General features: G+C 50.2%; 1 protein-coding gene across 1 annotated transcript in view; it reads right to left on the bottom strand.

Annotated features, from left to right (window-relative positions):
• RIN3 (Ras and Rab interactor 3) overlaps window positions 1-18,227 on the bottom strand; it is a 119,726-nt gene that overhangs the window by 46,233 nt on the left and 55,266 nt on the right. The window contains exon 4 of the mRNA XM_069465236.1: window positions 654-726. Within this exon, the coding sequence (XP_069321337.1) occupies window positions 654-726 (73 nt within the window). The remainder of the gene's footprint in view (window positions 1-653; window positions 727-18,227) is intronic.

The following is an 18,227-nucleotide window of genomic DNA, read 5'->3' as shown; positions in this document are numbered from 1 at the left end:
CAGAACCTGTGGCCCCAAGCCCACATGTGGCCCTCCGAGCCCTAAGTGTGGCCCCTCAACTGAATCCAACCTTCACAGAATACATCCCTTTATTAAAGGGGTGCAGCAGAGAAAAATGAAGCTTTTCTTGCCTCCTTCGGTGCTTAGAAAAGAACAATCTTGAAATTAGAAGGCCAAAGGTTCCCTACCCATGCTTGGTTTACGACACCAAAATGTATTTTTAAATTCTTATTGACCTGAAACCAGTTCTGAATAAAGAGAGCAGTTCTCAGGGTGGTTACCAGATGCCTGCCTTGCCCAGCAGCCACATAATCATCACAACCTCCCTCCCACGAAGGGGGATCCGCCCCTCTTGCTGCCCCTACAGGAGTGTCCTTCTATAACCCCTGCAGTGGGCCCGGGTCAAGTCCATGCTGGACTCCAAGCTGTCCTTGACACTGGTACACAGGAAGTTGGGAGATGGGCCGTGAGCCAGAGGGGCAGGTAGTGGTGAGGGAGGGGCTCTTATCAGATGGTCCACGGGAGCATCAGAGGTAACACGTCCCTCGTGGTTACCAGGGCTAAGCCAGGGATGTCCCCTCTCTCTGCATCCTCTGGGGCTTCCCTAGGATGCTTCCACCCAGATGACCTCCTGCAGGGCCGGGTCTACTCACCTACTGACACAGTAGAACGCGATCAGTCTGAAGATGTCCTCAAACACAAGAACCGAGCCTTCCAGGTACAATACTGAGGAGAGATGAGAAGGGTCTCAGGTGAGTATCCCTCCAAAGACAGGGGTGGAAGGAGTGTCAGCTCCCTGAGGGTAGGGGTGGAGGGTGCCTGGGGAGTTCACTGTGGGTCCCTGCACCTACCATGGCGACTAGCCCCTGAGGCCCCACCCCAGGACAGGATCTTGGGCAAATTCTTTGATCCTCTTCCTTGCCAGAGCTTTGTGGGTCAAACTGAATACATGAGTGGGAGATAAGATGCTCAGAAGGCCTCGAACGCCGTGCCTAGGAGTTGCAGAGACTTCCTTCTGTCAGTGCTGTGAGCCTGTTGCTGACAGTTAGACAGCTCTTTGGCAGGGCAGTGTGGCCACAGCAGGTGGTGGGATTGAAGCAAGGGGAGAGTGGAGACCACCTGGGGGCGGCTGGGGGTGGCCAGGGAGATACCAGTGGTTTCTGCCCTGGGTGTCAGGAGGATGGACACACTCGATCATCTCTGGAGCACTCACTTGGTGCCAGGCGCTCTGCTCTGCCCCTTGCAAGGATCACGGGGTCTGATCCTCAGCACAGCCCTGGGTGCAGGAGTCATCAGCCTCAAGAAGTGGGTGCCACGACCCAAAATGAGGAAGGAAGGGGGGGGTCTCCTGGCCCTGCCCCCCAAGGATGTGCCCAGTGTTGTGACTCAGTAGCCACCTTCTTTCCTGGATGGGGGGCACAAGGGCAGGGTGGTCATCTTCACCCTTGGACAATCTCTTATCATGGTGCCTGGGGACCTGTGACTTGTGGCCGGCCAGTCAGAAGTCCTGGTGGCCTGGGACTTGCAAGTGTACCTGCAGCGGGGACTGTCTTGTGGGACTGAGCCCTGAAGGCTGCAGGGTCTGCCCCTCCCTCCAGGTAACTAGTGTGGGAATGGACTGAAGTGTCGGATTCCCAGTTGGTGTCTGGAGAATTGGAGAGTGGGGGTTGGTGCAGGAAAACAACTCAGAGGGGGTCACAGAATCAGTGTAGTGGATGGTGACTGGATTTTTTAATGCAAAAGTAAAGTAGACTAGAAACTATCAGAATGTGTGTCACGTGGTTGGAATAAGTCTTGTTTTGCTAAGGTTTTGTTTTAGTTGTGTGTGTGTGTGCACTCGCTGCATCATGATGTCAGATGTGATTCTCACTGACAGTCGCGGCCAGAAAAGTTTCGAGGGCACCAGCTGGAGCAGAGGCCTCCGGAGAGGGGCTCTGGCGCCCTGGGAGGTGCACGAGCCGGCCCTCCGCAGTGTGGGGGAAATGTTAGAGCACTTGTTCTAACACTCCCATTTTTAAAGTCTCTATTGTTGTGGAAGCTCTTTAATGGATTTACTAGTATGAGGAAACACACACACCCGCCTCTGGAAGGTTGCTTCATGTTAATATTTTGTCACAGCTCCGACTTCAGGGTCCTGAGTCCCACCCAGCGCTGTACCCGTCAGGGTCCCCTTGAGAGCTGTGTGGAAATGTGGATTCTCAGCACAGCCCAGACCCAATGCCAGGTTCCCTTGGGCGTGGATCTAGCAGTCTGCACTTTCAGAAGTTCCCCAACTCTGACCCAGGTAGTCCGCAGAGTATGGACGTGTGTTGGGGACCCAATGGGGGGTGCAGGCTGCTAGGATGGGACAGTCACTGTCCAAAGCTGGGGACAGACTGAGCAGTGGAGAACAGGGCACCATGTCATGCCCTGCTTGGGAGCCCCAGAGGGAGCCCAGAGACACTCAGTGAGTGGGCGGAGGTCCCACTGCTCATCAGCGTCCTAGAAGGCTCCCCCCACGACCCCTGCCTCATCCCGCATAGCACACACCGGCAGTGACACACCCTGCACTTGTCCCCAGAGTGAGTGCTCTCAGGCACCAGAGGGGCCAAGAAACATGTGAAGAGTGCATTGTGGTTCCAATTTCCTGCGGTTCTTCCAGCTGCAGTGTGATGGGGGGAAGGCAGGACCCAGCTTCCAGGCTTGGCCCTGGCCCTGGAACTGGCAAGGTGGCTCTGAGTACGTCTCTTTCCCTCCCAGTGCCTCAGTCCCTCCACCTGCAAAGGGAAAGAGCCCATCCAACCTAAAGCCACACGCACGTAGGTGACATAGGCCTGCCATCCTGTTTTCTAAGCCTAGAACAGCACTCCACTATATTAGAGGTCTGTGAGATGGTTGTAAGGATACACAAACCGATATATTTTCTTCTAATAGCTTTATTTTTATACTTGTCTTCTTTCTACATACTAAGCAGTATTCTCAACAGTTTATGTGATTTTTTAAAAAATTTACATTCCGGCTGGGTGTGATGGCTCATGCCTGTAATCCCAGCACTCTGAGAGGCCAAGGTGGGAGCATCGCTTGAGCCCAGGAGTTCAAGGCTGCAGTGAGCTATGATGGTGCCACTGCACTCCAGCCCAGGCAACAGAGCAAGATCCTAACTCTAAAAAAAAATTTACACTCATTTATTTATGGCAAAGAGATAGTTTCCCATTAGGATAGATATACAATTTTTAAAAAGAGTTCAAAGAAAAATATTAACTGGGCTATAGTACAGGACATACTCAGAGGATGCCTACAAATGACTTAAGTCTGAGAGTCACCAGCCGGTGGTATTACCACAGTCTGAATTCACAGGGGCAGGTGGCCCCAGGCAGCCCAGCACCACCTAGCGCCTGCACCTGCGCGTGGCGGACTCTCTCCACAAGGGGCAGCACAGGCAGCGGCCAGGGGAGGCTGGGGCCAGACCTGCTGCAGAGAGAAGAGACAGGAGGCTCCACCTGTTAGACGGAACGGAAAGACCCTCACGAATCCCTCGAGCAGGATTAGGAGTGAAGCACGCAAAAAGCCTAGCCCAGGATACTGGGCACAGCCAACAGTTAGCATTTTCCCTCGTCATTGAGCTGTGGCCCAGCCTTTGTAGAACACATACAAAACCTTGAAGACAAAGTCGGTCACTCCCCCCTCTGTGCCCCCTGCACTTTACATAAAGCCCTGAACCCTAAAGTAGCACAGTCACATGGTTTTAGACCCGGTCTACTAAGCAGGTCGGCTGGCTGTGTCGGCTCCTTGGGTGCTGGCACCAGCACCCATTCACTTCTGCAGCCCAGGGCCCAGCACAGCTCTTGACATAGAGGCCCAGTCACCATTTCACTGTGAAACTGTAGTTGTGTCAAATGACAAGCGACGGTCAAAGCTCACGCTTGTCTCTTCCCCCCCGGCCCCAGCCCCTGCCCCCCTGCCCCACTCTTGACCATGCAAACAGCATCTCTTCACACTAAGGCCGCAGCCCCGGGGTGGGGGGGCCCTGCATGGGGGCTTGGCCCATCTCTGAGTCTCCCGCAGCACCCAGCATGGCACGGCACTGCCGTTTGGGAGAGTACTGGATGTTTGCTAAGTCTGCCTGGCAGGGGGACCCCAGGGGGGGTAGAGGCCACATGGACACTGTGGCCAGAATCTTAAACCTCCCACCAAGTGGCTCATGGCCCTTCCCTCTAGGGGCCCAAATGGACACCTCGGACTCGGGGGAGACTTAAATGACAGCCTCACACCCTTCTGGAACAGAGAAGAATGCAAATCGGTAAGAAACAAACAATCCTTTGTCCCGAGCGGTGGTGGCTTAGCTTCCAGAACTGTGCTGCGTCCAGTCCTGCACCAGCCTGGTGGCCTGAGTGGGGGCTCCCTGGCCAGGCTGCCACCATGTGGGCAAGTCTCCATGATGTTGCTTATCCTCCCTGTGCCTCAGTTTCTTCAGCTATAAAACAGGGATAATAAAGTACGTACCTGTTGAGAGTGGAATGGTCCCTCAGAAAGACATGTTGGCGTCCCAAACCCTAGTACGTGTGAATGTGACCTGATTTAGAAATAGGGTCTTGCAGTAACAGATGCCATCAAGTTAAGATGAGGCCACACTGGATCAGGCTGGGCCCTAAATCCAATGACTGGTGTCCTCACATAAGAAGGCTGTGTGAGACAATGACATGGGACACAGAGACACAGAGAAGGGAGTGCCATGTGAAGCCAGAGGCAGAGATGGGAGCAAGGGGCGTACAAGCCAAGGAATGCCAAGGACTGGCAGCAGCCACCAGAAGCCAGGAGAGAGCCATGGGACAGATTCTCTCTGAGCCTCTGGCCACACCACCCTCAACGCGCCCGATCTCGTCTGATCTCCTGAAGGGTGGGTCAGGCCTGGTTAGTACTGGGATGGGAGACTCCGCCTCAGTCTCCAGGAAGAACCCCCCTGTCGCCACCTTGATTTCTTATTTCTGGCCTCAAGAACCATGGAAGAATAAATCTCTGTTGTCTTAATCCACCCGGTTTGTGGTAATTTGTAGCAGCGGTTAGAAACGAATGCCCCATAGACACTGCTGTGAGCATGAAATAAACTATTGCACAGGAGCGGCCTGGAACAGCGCGTGGCGTGTTCCAATCGTTTCAAACAAGCACGGCAATCATGGGGCGCGGTAGGGTGGGAGGGGGGCGGTTTTTGGCCTCACTTGGCCTCCTTTTGACGCTCCTCAATGGAAAGCTTGTCCCTCGCTGGCCGCTCGTCCCTCATCCCTCTGCCTGTGCCGTCCGAGGGTCCCAGCACCTCCGCGGCGGCTCCCGATCCACCTTCTGCCCCGAAGCCTGTTTTCCGAGGACCCGACCTCGGGACTGGAGAGCCACACACAGGGCGTGCTGCCCAAGCCTCGCTGTCGCGCCAGGAAGACGCCGCGTGTTTGCCACGTGACGTGATGCAGAGGGGTTCTGGGACCACAGGGCTGTGAACTCGCAGGAGCAGGACCAGGTTCCGCGTCCCCTGCCCTGAGCCAGCTCTGTGCCAGCCACAGGGCGAGGACCCGGGAGGGTCAGTCAGGCGCAGTGGGCCTTCCGGTGTTGAAATCCGGAGGGGACAGATCCAGAGAGACGGAAAGGACAGGGCTGGCTGCTTAGGGCTGGGGAGGGGGAGATGCGGCTCACAGCTAAAGGGTGGGGGCTTTTTTTCTTATCGTGCTAAACTGAAAATAACAAAATTTAGCATTTTAACCACTTTTAAGTGTACAGTTCAGTGGCATTAAGTACATTCACACTGTCATGCAACATGAGGTTTCTTTCCTGAGGTGCTGAACATGTTCTTAAATTGGCTGTGGCGAGGGTGGCAGCTCTGTGAATAGGCTGACGCCGCATTGGGACTTCTAGCAGGTGCATTGTATGCTGCGAATGCATTGAGTACATACATCTGAATAAAGCTGTTATTGAAAAGAAGAAAGAAACACACACAGAGTGGTCTGAGTTTCACTTCCTGCGTTATGTTTTTCTGGGATATTTATAACGGGCATATATGACTTCTCTAAGCAGAGCTACAGAAAAGATTTTTCTCTAAAGCCAACTGGTTTTCAGTGTCCTCTCAGCTCACGCTGCTTTAGCAGCCACTCACAGCCCTTCTGGACACAGCTGACAAGCCCCCTGTGCCACCAACTGTCCGGGAGACCACGTCACCCATGACCCTGCCAAGCCAGCTCTTACAGAGCCTCAGGATGTCCGACGCCCACGTCTGCCCTTGGCAGGGAGCCTGCCCACCCGCCTGCTCCTCCCAGCAAAGATGCCCGTTCCAGCTGGTCCCCTGTGACTCGTCACACTGTGTACAATCTCCTGGGTCCCTCAGCAAAGGCCTCGGTGGGAACATAGCAGACCCTGTTTAAACAATTTCAAGGCGAGGCAAGAGAATAGGCACCAGCCAGGGGAACCCAGTGCATTCCAAGGCGACGACAGGTGACAACAATCGACTCTGCCTCTGCTTAGAGGGAAGGAAAACTTTCACCTTATGACTCGCCATCAAGGCTGTGGTGGGGACAGGTGGAGATGGTGGGGACAGGTGGAGATGCTTGGCACATGCACCAGCCCCGCCCCCGAATGTACAATCTCAGCATCGAAATGGAACATCGACAGAACTGAAAGCTGTTAGAAGGTTTTCTTTCTTTTCTTTGTTTCTTTCTTTCTTTTCTTCCTTCCTTCCTTCCTTTCTCTTTCTTCTTTCTCTCTCTCTCTCTCTCTCTCTTTCCTTCCTTCTTCCCTTCCTCCCTCCCCCCTTCCTTCCTTCCTTTCTCTATCTCTTTCTTTCTTTCTTTCTTTTCTTTCTTTTTTTTTTTTTTTTAAAGAAATTTGGTCTTATCACTCAGTAACACAAATGAACTGCCAAGGGCAGAGACCATGTGTACTTCCCTTCTCCATGGTACCTCCAGCATCTGGCACGGTGCTCATCACATTGCCAGTTCTCAAATTATCTATTAAATTATGTATTTATAAAATGTTTCATTTTGAAATACAGATTCACAAGAAGTTGCAAAGAAATGCACAGGGAAGTCCTATGTGCCCCTCCCCCAGGTGCCCCAATGGTGAGTAACATCGTGCATAATTAGAGCACAATGTCAAAACCAGGTAATTGACCTTGGTCCAATCCACAGAGCTGATTCAGATGTTCCCAGTTTTACACGCACTCGTGTGTGTTTGTATAGCACCAGGCAGTTTTATCCCACGAGTGGCTTCGTGTAATCACCGCAATCACAACTGACCCATCCCACAAGGCTCCCTTGTGTCACCCTTTACAGCCACATCCACCGCTCGCCACCCCCCACCCTGACAACCACTAATCTCTTCCCCATCTCAATGATTAGATTATTCTACAAATGTCCTGTGAATGGAATCACAAAGTATATATCCTTTTGAGATTCACTTTTTTCAGCATAATTTCCTTGAGATTCATCCAAGTTGTTGAGTTAATCAATCAATAGTTTGTTCCTCCCCCTTTTTTTTTTTTTTTTTTTTTTTTGCTGAGTAGTATTCTATGGTACGGATGTATCACAGTTTGCTTAGCCATTCATCCACTGAAGGACATCCAGGTAGTTTCCGAGTAGCTGGGACTACAGGTGCATGCCACCTTGCCCAGCCTTGTCTTTTCATCCTCTCAACGGGTTCTTTCAAATATTTATTTTAAGAACGAAAAAACAAATGCTGTCTGAGCTTGTCTGCAAAATAATAGGCACTCAACTGGCGTTGTCTAAATGATTCAATAGGGCTATTTCCAACGTGCTTTAATTAACAGCCACCTCTTCTACCTATTGATGCAGTTAACATATGATGGGCCTTTAACCAGTTATTATTCACATCTAGTTCAAAGTCCCCTCTGCAATCTTACTGTCACCATTAATTCCTTTCATAGATGCTTTCTTCATGGCTGGTGCAAAGATAAGTTTCAGAAATGCTCAGTTATAATGACTACAAATTCCCAGTAATTGAGGCTAATGTATTCAACAAATGCAAACTTGTCCTTCACCGCGCTCACTCTAAGCTGAGGATGCCTGTTGACACCTGCCTTCTTGGGGTCTGATTTGTCTGCGATAACACCTGAAGCACGAGCAGTTGCTAATCTAAGCCTGACCCTGGGCTTTGACAAGGAAAAGACCATGACATGAAAACATCGAATGGGGATGCACCGTGGTGAGGATTTTTGTTTGTGAAGTGTGCACTTACTGGGGAAACACAAACCCGATCTTGCCCATTAGCAGACAGCTCTGTTAACCCCACAGATCTCAGTTCTAACACATTTCAGTCAACAACAGTTGTTAATAAATTTTCCAGTTATGACCCCCATTTGAAGGGCTCGGTCAGAGTTACTCTTGGCTAGGACATTTTCATTACATATTCACTCACCAACTAGCATCTACTGTGCTCACAGTCTGTAACAGGTAAATAGATAAGGAAGTTGAGAGAAGGCGCAGACGGGTGATAGAACTTGCCAGTGGTGCGGGCCATGGGACCCACCTGGAACTCTTTCCTGGCCTGGGGTAGAGATTCAAAACAATCAGATCATTCTCTTCCGATGATTGCAAATTTTGTTGGGTGGGGTGGGAGAGATGGTAATTGATTTTATCTCAGAAAAAGCCTTGCATGTAGCAAGGCCTCGATGCGCACGTGTATGGAATGAGCACTGGATGGATTAGAACTGCCCCAGGAAGAAAGTGTCAGCAGAGGGAAGCAAGGAAGGGTTGGACGCCACTCCCACAGGAGATGGGAGTCTCTGACCTCTCAGAGGGCTCAATGCTTGGAGAAAAAAATGCCATTGCACCTGGCTGCAGGGGAAGTGGCCTTACCCCTAGGTCCTTGTGTCACACCACTGAGCCAAGCTTCTCTGAACCCTCCCATCACCCAGGACGGGTTGGAAGATCCGACCCGAAAGGTTTCTGGTCCCCCTTCCTAAAAGGGGCATTAGGTCCCTGAGCTGGGTGCCTGAAAGGAAAGGCCAGGAGTGCAGACCGTGAGGATAAAAAGTCAAAGTGACAAGGGGCTGGGGAGTGGTCCACAGCTGGGGAGCAGGAGGGAGGGGTGCCTGCAGGGCCCCACGGGTCAAGGAAAGGGCCATGCCCACTCTTCCATGTACCCCTCCCACCCTGCTCCACCAGCCTATGGGCCAAGCCTGCTCCTTGCCCATTTTGAAGGCCACAGTTGCCTTCTGGCTGGGACCCACTGCTGCCCAGCAACACCACAGTTGCCATGGGAACTACCGCTTGGCCAGGTTGTGGCTAAGGCAGAAAAAGGACTGTTTGCTGCTGTCACTGGGCCCACTATCAAAAGGTCCAGTTTTCTGAAACACGTGAAAACTGCTTCGCCTGTTCCCAGGGGTGGGAGTGGGGAGGGTAGCAATTTCTCTCAAGTCCTGGGGACCTAGCTCTGGCATCCACTCACTTTGAGATGACATCGTAGTGCAGCCACCTTGCCTACAAAATGGGACACCAGCCCTCTCCTATCTGAAGGAAGGGCGCTGCCAGACTGGAGCTTCCAGCATCACTGGTACCAGCAGGAGGCAGAGGCTGCAGAAGGGAAAGAACAAACAATTCTTGCCGGCCGGTGCCTCTGTTCGCTGAGCAGATTTGCTACCATGTAAGGACTGGAACACAGTGCAGGCAAACTCTTGTTCCTGCTCCAGGCAAAGTCCAAACCTGGACAGTACTGACTGCCTTGGACTCTCTGAGACTTGCTTTCTCTGCCAGGTGAGGAGAATAACCGAGGCCCTCCCGGGCCTCCTGGGTCATTGTGCAAAGGCTGGAGCGGTACCCAACAGAGAGGCTCTGCGTGAGGAACGGCAGCTGCTCCACAAAGGATAACACAGAGGTGGAAGACCTGGGGGCGGGAGGTGGAGGGCGTGAGTTAGGGCTCAGGGAGCTGGGAGAGGATGCTGATTCGAAAATGTGCTGGAAAAGGCTCCTTCTCTCTCTTGCTGGCTGTTGCGGATGATCTGGGGTGGGCACCTTTGCCCCTGGAGTGCTGGCTGGCTCGGGGCCCTGTGTGGTCACCACCTGCCCTAGCCTCCATCTGTAGGGTGCAAGATCACCCTCCCTTAGGCCCAGTGTCCTCCGGGGCGTGTGTGCACAGAGCTTGCAGTGCAGAGTGGGGAAGCAGCGAGTTTGCCCAATGCACCTCTGGCTGGAGGCTGACAGGGAAGGGACAGGGAGGGCCTGGCAGCCACTTCCAAATGCCCAGGTCACTGCTATGGACAGGGAACCACTGAAATCCAGAACACAAGGGCCCGTAGAGATGCTCTGGCCCACCTCCTCCCCACCCCCGGTTACACAGATGGGGAAACTGAGATCCAGGGAAGGCCACCACCACCTTGCCAGAGGGGATCAGCCCCGTGCTTTCCACAGTTCTGTGGGTACTCTCGGGATCCCAGTTCTGATTCTGGGCTGCTGTGGTCTGCCCCTTCCCCCCACTTCCCAGTGCTGGGCTGTGCACAGATTCGAGCCTCCTGATTAGTAATGGAGGGTTATAGTTTTCAAGGTTTTCATACTAATGTCATCTGCCATTTATCAAGTACCCACTGTGTGCCAGGCTCTGTTTATTTTTTTTTTCTTTTTTGAGACAGGGTCTCACTCTGTAGCCCATGCTGGGGCGCAGTGGCATGAGTATAGCTCATTGTAACCTCGAACTTCTGGGCTCTGGTGAGCCTCCCACCTTGGCCTCCTGAGTAGCTAGGACTACAGGCACCACACCTGGCTAATTTTTTAAATTTTTGTAGAGAAGGGGTCTCGCTATGTTGTCCAGGCTGGACTTGAACTCCCAGCCTCAAGTGATCCTTCTGCCTTGGCCTCTCAAAGCACTTGGATTACAGCTATGCATCTCCTTGCCCAGCCCAGGCTCTGTATTTCTAATCATCATCACAACTCCATTAGTCACCTTTTATAGGTGAGGAAACTGAAGCTCAGAGAGGTCAAGTAACTGGCCCAAGGGGGTGGCCAGGTCATGACCAGGAGCTGCCAGCCAGCATATTAGGTGACTTTTCTTCAGAGAGGTGGCACGGGGCCGGGGGAAGGGTGTCCTGGTGCCTCCTGCTGGAATGCAATTGCCGTGTCCCCACCTCACTGCCAGCAGACGCCTTTCCTGCAGGCCACGAGCTCCATCCTTCCTGGGCAGAACTGCTGGCCCCTCGCTCTGGCCCTGGCACTGGGCACACAGTCCACTTTGGAGCTGATCACACCACATCATGATTTGGTCACAGGCCTGACCCAGGCCCAGGATAAAGCTTCCAGAGAACAGGGCCCAGACCTCATTCTTTTTGCTATCCTGGACCACACCATGTGCTTCATGGGGCTCACCGTTGCTGGAATCATCGTCCCTGAACCCCTGCGGGCAGCCACGCTGTGGCGACTCCCTGCTACCCTGCTCACGCTGTAAGAAAAGATTCCTTCTCTTGAAGCTGCTCTTCCACATTGAGCAGGTGCACAGAAGAGGCTCTGAAAGTCTTGAAGAAGGAATACAGTACAGTGTACAAACTGTCACAACGCAACCGGAACTTCTGGGAGCTATTTATAAGTTTTGATGCCAAAACAGAAGGGGAGACATTGGACAGATTTGCACATTGACAAGTGTCAGGAAGACTAAATAAAGAGAAACCAGCCAGGGAGGATTGCTGGGAGAAGGCAAGGTGGGGGGAGGGCGGGGGAGACGCTGAGCAGAAGCGCCATCCTGGAAAGCAGGACCGCCTGCTCCCTGCTCGTGCTGCAGGGGCGAGGAGACGTCTTTGACTTGATGCATCATGGAAAAAACACTTCGTTCTCTCTGGGAGCAGAAGAGACTGGAGGGAAGGGAGAGGGCCCAGCACTGTGCTGATAGGGAGAACGGCCCCGAGTGCCCCAGGAGAAAAACCAACCATGAATCCCAGAAAACACCAGCTGCAACGTCAAGATCTTACAAAGTCTGTCCCACTCCAGCATTTGGGAGCTTCAGTCTGCGGTCTAGAAGCAAGTCATCACCACCGTGAGCCCCAGAGAGGCTGAGCAGCTGGCTGGCTGAAGGTCACAGCTAGGAAGTGATGCGGCCGGGGCACGGCCTTGGGTGGCTGTGACTCTGCAGTCTGTGACCGCCACCTACCCTGCCAGCCTGGAGGTGGCTTAGGCCCTGCTGCTAAAGAGAGATGTAATGTAAGCCACGTGTGCAATTTTAAATTTTCTCATAGCCACGTTAGAAATAGTAAACAGAAACGGTAAAATTAATCTTAATAATATATTTTAGTTAACCCAATGTATCCAAAATATTGTCATTTCAACATGCCATAAGTATATTAAAAATTACTAATGGGACATTTTACATGTTTTTTTCATACTAAGTGCTCAAATCCAGTGTGTATTTTACCCTTGCAGCTCATCTCAATACAGACGAGCCACACTGCCCGTGCTCACCGGCCACACACGGCTCCTGGCTGGATGGCACAGCCCTCGAGCCCTGGCTCTCAACCAGGAGCAAACTGGTCCCCCAGGGGACATTTGGCAACGTGTGGAGATATTTTTGGTTGTCACGACTCAGGGGGTGGCACTACTGGCATCTAGTGGGCAGAGACCAGGGATGCTGCTAACATTCTACGATGACCAGGGCAGTCCCCACAGCAAAGAGTGACCCAGCTCCAAATGTCAATAGTGCCAAGTTTCGGAAACCCCATGCTAGAGGGAGAACCAGTCTAATTATAGACTCTGATCTCTACGCTCAAAGTCTGCCCTCCCCACCTGAGACCTGGACCCAGGAGTTCAGTCAATGTTCCTCCATCAAATATTTGCTGAGAACACCCAGCTCTCGGGTGGGAGGAATCCCCGATTTGCAGCATTTGCTGATTTCCATCATGTACTTAATACCCAGTTGGGGCCAAGTTAGGAAGAAATACACACAATTAGCTCTCACCAGCTGAGGTGAGTTGGCTCTAGCAAGCCACCAAAACCGTGGCTCAGAGACAAACCCACCTGCACTCAGCCAGTAAGAGGCAGAACCAGGCCTGGAACTCGGGTGCCCCCTCCCCACCGTGGGTGTCCTTGTTGGAGCCACCTGGTCCAGGCCTGCTCACTTTCTGCCCAACTCTGGGCCTTTGCAATGAACATAAAGCACTTTAGTACACTCTTAGCTTAGGCTTCAGACTCTGAGGGTAATTCCAGTGCTCTTTGTTAAATAAATCTCCTGCTAAAAGAGGAAAGGATAAGACCCAACCATGCAATGAGTATAAATGGCTCAATTATTGTCTGCTCTACTTCCCTCTCTGGAGCCCTCCACCTGCCCCTGCCCTGGAGTGTCATGTGGATAAGGAATATGGAGATAAGACAGGAATAACCTGGCTCAGGTGACAGAGCTTTGCACGTGGTGTCTCCAGACTTGGGTTCAATCCCAGTTACATCTTTAGGCACAGGTTCCTCAGCTGCACATGGAGATCCCGGCACCTGCCTCATAGGGTTGTGATGAAGACAGAAAGAAGGGCCAACGTGTAGCTGTGGCCACACAGTACCTGGGACACAGCAAGTCCCCAGTAACTGGGGAGGAAAGCTGGCGAAGAGTAAGACTTCATAGCCTAGTTATTGGGGAACTGGGTCTCACCTGGCGGACCCCACTGTTGTAGTAGGGCAGCCTTGGACTGGGAATTCCATTAAAAGAATGTTCCAGCAGGGGAAATTCCTCTGGGGTGAGTTCCCTATAAGTTTCCAATGTGAAAACTAAGACCAAGACAACAATAAGCACAATTAAACATATGTAATAGGATTAGAACTGCTGAGAAAAGCAGTACAAACTCTTCATTGATCCTCAACAGATAAGGAGAAATGGACACAAGAGCCATAGGAGACACCAGTCCATTTCTATGGAACTTTCCAGAGGTCTCACCTCTGATTTCTTCCTTAAATAGTTTGGGCAGAAAGGAGAAGTTGGTAAGACAGGCATAGTAACATGGCTTCCCAAGAGGCCAGCTGGGCTGCCTGGACACTGCCCAACATATATGTTCCTAGCCCATGGTGAGGATTTATAATCCAGGTGCTTGGGACATTGGGCAAATGAAGAATGATGCCTTCTATTTCTGGGGGCTTTATCCTTCCAAGGCACTATGTATCCATCTCTCGCCAGGTGGGGTTAGGGGTCCCTTTGCCCAGGAGGCTCAGAGACATTGAGCGACTTGCTTAAGGCCAGAGAGCAAGCTACTGGGGGAGTGTAATTAGAACCCAGTTCACGGACACCCACCACGGCTTTGCACAAGCTCACACTGGCTCCAATGCTCCTCACGCTTCCTAGGGGTGAGGCCACCTGGGAACTCCCAGAGTAAAGCAAACCTGGGAGGTGATCCAGAAGTGCTCAGAGGTAACAATCAACGTTCCCCTTTGGGAAAAAAAAACCCAAAGCTGGAGTTCCCCTAGAAACATCTCCTTAGAAGTCCTCTATATGGGGTAATCTGCCCGGTACAAGCTGAGCCTCCACCCAGGGATGCGGTGAGATTACAAAGCACTCACAAAAGCACTTTGTCTTGTTTCTTCCGCTCTTGCCCCAATCCACTCAGCTACCCAAGTGATCCTTTTAAAAGCAGAAGCTGGTCCACCTTCATGCCTTGCCTGTGCAGGGCCCCTTGCCTGGAATGCCATCCCTGCACCCCTCTTTTTTCCTTCTCACTGGCTCATTTTGATCACAAAAGCCCTGATCACACTGTGCTGCAACTGACCACTCTGCCTCCCTGGGGGCAGACTTGAGCTCCTCAAGGACAGGGACCCGTCTTAACACGATCCAGGGCTCAACAGACACCAGTTACATATATTCATGAATTAATGAATGAATGAGGGCAGCAGCATTCAGCTCACTCTTGCATTTCTGCCAGAGTATGTTTAGGTATGTTCACATACTGTTTCTTTTCTCTTTTCTTTCTTCTCTTTTCTTTCCTTTCTCTCTCTCTTCCTCCCTCCCTCCTTCCTTCCTTCCTTTCTCTCTCTCTCTTTCTTTCCTTCTTTTTTTTTTTTTTAAGACAGGGTCTTGCTCTCTTGCCTAGGCTAGAGTGCAGTGGTATCATCATAGCTCACAGCAACCTCAAGCTTCTGGGCTTAAGCGATCCTCCTGCCTCAGCCTCCCAAGAAGCTGGGACTACAGGCATGCGCCACCACGCCCGGCTAATTTTTTCTATTTTTAGTAGAGATGGGATCTTGCTCTTGCTCAGGCTGGTCTCGAACTCCTGACCTCAAGCAATCCTCCTGCCTCGGCCTCCCAGAGTGGTAGGATTGCAAGCATGAGCCACTGTGCCTGGCCACCTTCTGTCATTTTAACTGAGCATTTTATACCATTCTATTTTCTCTCCTTTATTAGTCAGTTAGACTTCTTTTTAAACTTTTTTTTTAGTGGTTACCCTAGAGTTTGCAATACACATTTCCAACTAGTCCGAGTTCACTTTCAAATAACACTAGACTACTTCACAGGTCACATGAGTATGGTCAGCTCTCCGTATCTTTGGGTTCCACATCTGTGGATTCAACCAATCACGGATTGAAAATATTAAGGAAAAAAAAAAACCAGTACAACAATAAAAAATAATACAGATTTTAAAAATACAGAATAACAACTATGTACATAGAATTCACATTGTATTAGGTATTATAAGTAATCTAGAGATAACTTAAAATAAACAGGAGGATGTGTGTAGGTTATATGCAAATACTATATCACTTAATATCAGGGACTTGAGTACCCACTGACTTTGGTATTCACGGGGGTTTCTGGAACCAATCCTTCACAGTTACCAAGAGATAACTGGACCTTCTAACAACAAAATCATCTCAATTCCTCCCTCCCATCCCTTGTGTCATTGCTGTCATTCATTTTGCTTATATGTAAGCATATATACACATAAGTATAAATAGAATACATTGTTGCTATTATTATTCTCAACAACCTGTTATCTGGTAGATCAACCAAGCATAAGAAAAATAAAAGTTTTTATTTTACCTTCACTTATTCCTCCTCCGATGTTCTTTCTTTATATACCTCTGAGTTTCTACCCTTTATCATTTTCTTTCTCTCAAAGGAAATTTTAACAATTGCAAGGCAGGTCTACTGGCAACAAATTCCTTTACTTTTGTTTGTCTGAGAAAGTCTTTATTTCTCTTTCACTTTTGACGGACAATTTCACAGGGTAAAGAAATCTTGGTTAGTGGTTTTTTCTCTCAACACTCTAAATATTTCACTTCACTCTCTTCTTGCTTGCATGGTTTCTGAGAAGTCGGATGTAATTCTTACCTTTGTTCCTCCCTACGTAAGGTGTTTTTGTTCCTCTAGTTTCTTTCAGGATTTTTTTCTTTTTCTTCGATTTTCTGTAGTTTGAAACTGGTATGCATAAGTTAGGTTTTCTTGGCATTTATCTTGCTCAGTGTTTTCTGACCTTTCTGGATCTGTGGCTCAGTGTCTGACATAAATTTAAGGAAATTCTCTGTCCTTATTGTTTCAAATATTTCTTCTGTGCCTGTCTCTCTTCTCCTTCTGGAATTCCCGTTATATGTGTTACACCTTTTGTTGTTGTCCCACAGTTCTTGGATACTCTGTTCTGTTTTTTTCAGTCTTTTTTTCTCTTTGCTTTTTCAGTTTGGGCAGTTTCTATTTTCTCAAGCTCAGAGATTCTTTCCTTGGCCACATCCAATCTACTAATAAGCCCATCTAAGGCGTTCTGCTTTTCTGTTATTGTTTTTGATCTCTAGCATTTCTTTTTGGTTCTTTCTTAGAACTTCCATTCCTCTGCTTCCCTTGCCCATCTGTTCTTACATATTGTCTACTTTATCCATTAGAGCCCTTGGCATCTTAATCATAATTGTTTTAAATTCTTGGTCTGATAATTCTAAAATCTCTACCATATGTGAGTCTGTTCCAATGCTTGCTCTGTCTCTTCAAATGGAATTTTTTGCATTTTATTTTGTCTTCTAATTTCTGTCTTGGTGGCCAAACGTGATGTACTGGGTAAAAGGAACAGCTGTAAATAGGTCTTTAGTAATGTGGTGAGCGGGTGTGGGGAGGGGAAGAGTAGGTCTCAGTCTTTCACTGTGAACTTCACAAGAGACTCTCAGCTTTTCCCCCTTTCAGTAGGGCTGCAGTTGGGTGTTTCCCCTCCCCAGATGGGTTAGGCTCTGACTGGGGGGCAGGGGCAAGGGCAACATCCGTAACCTAAACTTTTGTATCCCCATAATATGCTGAAATAAAAAAATAATAATTAAGATATTTCAAAAAACAAAACAAAACAAAACAAAACCAAACCCCAGAAGGCGAGGTGCTGGTTGTAAAGCTTCCCCTGAGGGCAGACCTTGTTAAGAACAGAGCGCTCTGGCAGATTTCAAAACAATTCCTTTCCCCTTCCGCTGCCAGAAGCACAGGGGGATACTTCTCCGATATTTACTGTGAGAACCTGGTAAAACTCACAAAAGTGTGGGGCCCCCTGATGGCAGGGGCCCCCTGCAGGTTTTAGCTCTTAGACTGTCCACACTGAGCCTCCAGCAATTTACCAGTTATGCTTTAAGTTTCCCTCTCTCGGCACCAGTTCCCGTGGAAGTTTGTGTTTATGGGTTTCTGCTCCGGCAAGCCTCAACTCTCGGCACTGGACTGTTAGCCTCTCCAATTTGGGGACCGTGGTTTGCCCTGTGATCCCACCTTTAATGGATCAAATAAGAGTTGTTGAGTTTTTACTTTGTTCAGCTTTTTGCATGTCGTTAGGACAGAGTGGTGACTTCCAGCTTCTAACAAACATGCCAGACTGGACTGAGCCCAGGTTTTCTAACCCTAAGTCCCATGCCACATGGGAAGGGGGACAGTTAGGGACGGAGGAGAGACAATTAATTTTTTATGAGCACACACAGAGCCAGGCACTGTCCTAAAGGTTCCAGTTCACCACCACTGTGATTTTGAGTCCATCTCACAGTTGGGAAAGCCAAGGCTTAGGGAGGCAGGGGACTGAGCAGCACCGCCAAGATCTCAGAGCTGATGAAAGCAAAGGGGTGGGATTTTAACTCGGGTCCACTGGGTTCCAAAGCCTGGAGTGCTACTGGCAGTTGATCAAGCTGACCCAGTATTTGCTGAACACTTGCTACATGCCCTGCTCTCTGCTGGTATGGGGACCACAGATGTAACAGACACAAACCCTACACTCAGAAGCTTCCGGTCCAGCTGGGAAAGAAGACATGAAAATAGGAAACAGACAACAAAGGCTGAGAAAGATCTGGTAGCCTGAGAGG

The sequence above is a fragment of the Eulemur rufifrons genome, chromosome 2, assembly GCF_041146395.1.
Source record: "Eulemur rufifrons isolate Redbay chromosome 2, OSU_ERuf_1, whole genome shotgun sequence".
NCBI lineage: Eukaryota > Metazoa > Chordata > Mammalia > Primates > Lemuridae > Eulemur > Eulemur rufifrons.
Note: the sequence above shows the minus strand (reverse complement) of the source record. Positions and strands in the feature narration are given on the sequence as shown.